The sequence below is a fragment of the Geospiza fortis genome, unplaced genomic scaffold (assembly GCF_000277835.1).
Source record: "Geospiza fortis unplaced genomic scaffold, GeoFor_1.0 scaffold162, whole genome shotgun sequence".
Classification (NCBI taxonomy): domain Eukaryota; kingdom Metazoa; phylum Chordata; class Aves; order Passeriformes; family Thraupidae; genus Geospiza; species Geospiza fortis.
Genome location: NW_005054316.1, coordinates 3367807 through 3369008, shown reverse-complemented (window position 1 = coordinate 3369008; position 1202 = coordinate 3367807). Strand labels below are relative to the sequence as shown.

Sequence of the window (1202 nt, the reverse complement as noted above, 5' to 3'; positions counted from 1 at the left end):
CCTCCCCGGGGGGGTTTCTGCCCGCTGCCGCCCGCCACCGGGGTGTGCTGGCCGGCCCCTCGTAGGCACGCAGCCCCTCGCAGCCCCCTGCCTCCCTACTGTAGACGGGATGAGGTTTTATATTGGAAATGAGGAGGCAGGGGGAGGAGAAGGCGCGCACACGGAGCGATGAGTGTGCGGTGTCAATCAGAGGGGTTTTGTGTCTCCTTGACTCCTGATGGTCCGTGGCTGAGGTGTCCCGGGTGGCACCACAATGAATATGAATAGGGGTCCTTGCTAAATGGGACAGTCAAAGCGCACCGCCCTGAATAATGGCACGTCATCCTAACTAGACCATTATACATAGGAGGGCTCCTTTTGTCTCTGCTCTCTGCTGCAGCTCTATAAAAGCCCCTCTTTTTCAAGCTGAGGTTAGTCCAAGCATACACTAACTAGCCATCCTGTAAACAGGCTGAGTAACCGGGTGGAGAGAGAGAGAGGGGAGACATTGGAGAGAGAGAGGGCTGAGGGGCTTTTTCCCTCTTCCTCCAGCATTTCCAGCCCTTCTCTGGCAGACCCTGCCGTCCGTTTATTTCCTTTTCGTTTTGTTTTTGTTGCTTTTTGAAGGAGAGTTGTCTCGTTCTGCCACCTCCAGAGCAGGGAAGAGTTTCTTGCTCAGAAGCCTGAATACAATGAATTCTGACTCCAGCTCTGTCTCCAGCAGAGCTTCCTCGCCAGACATGGATGAGATGTACCTGAGAGACCATCACCACCACCACCACCATCACCACCACCAAGACAGTCGGCTCAACTCGGTCTCCTCCACTCAGAACGATCTGGTGCAGAAGATGTCTGGGGAAGGCCTCACCAGGAACGGTTCCAAGGCCGGAGGGGAAGGCAGCAAGTACAAAATCAAGAAGCAGCTTTCGGAGCAGGACCTGCAGCAGCTGCGGCTGAAGATCAATGGCCGGGAGCGTAAGAGGATGCACGACCTCAACCTGGCTATGGACGGGCTGCGGGAGGTGATGCCCTACGCCCACGGACCTTCTGTGAGAAAACTCTCCAAAATCGCCACCCTCCTGCTAGCCAGAAACTATATCCTGATGCTCACCAGCTCCCTGGAGGAGATGAAGAGGCTAGTTGGGGAAATCTACGGGGGACACCACTCGGCCTTTCACTGCGGCACGGTGGGACACTCGGCCGGGCACCCGCCCCACGCCGCC

General features: G+C 56.7%; 1 protein-coding gene across 1 annotated transcript in view; it reads left to right on the top strand.

Moving 5' to 3' along the window:
* The first annotated feature begins 427 nt into the window (after positions 1 to 427).
* OLIG3 (oligodendrocyte transcription factor 3) overlaps positions 428 to 1202 on the top strand; it is a 2604-nt gene continuing 1829 nt past the window's right edge. The window contains exon 1 of the mRNA XM_005420134.2: positions 428 to 1199. Within this exon, the coding sequence (XP_005420191.1) occupies positions 672 to 1199 (528 nt within the window). The 5' untranslated portion in view covers positions 428 to 671. The remainder of the gene's footprint in view (positions 1200 to 1202) is intronic.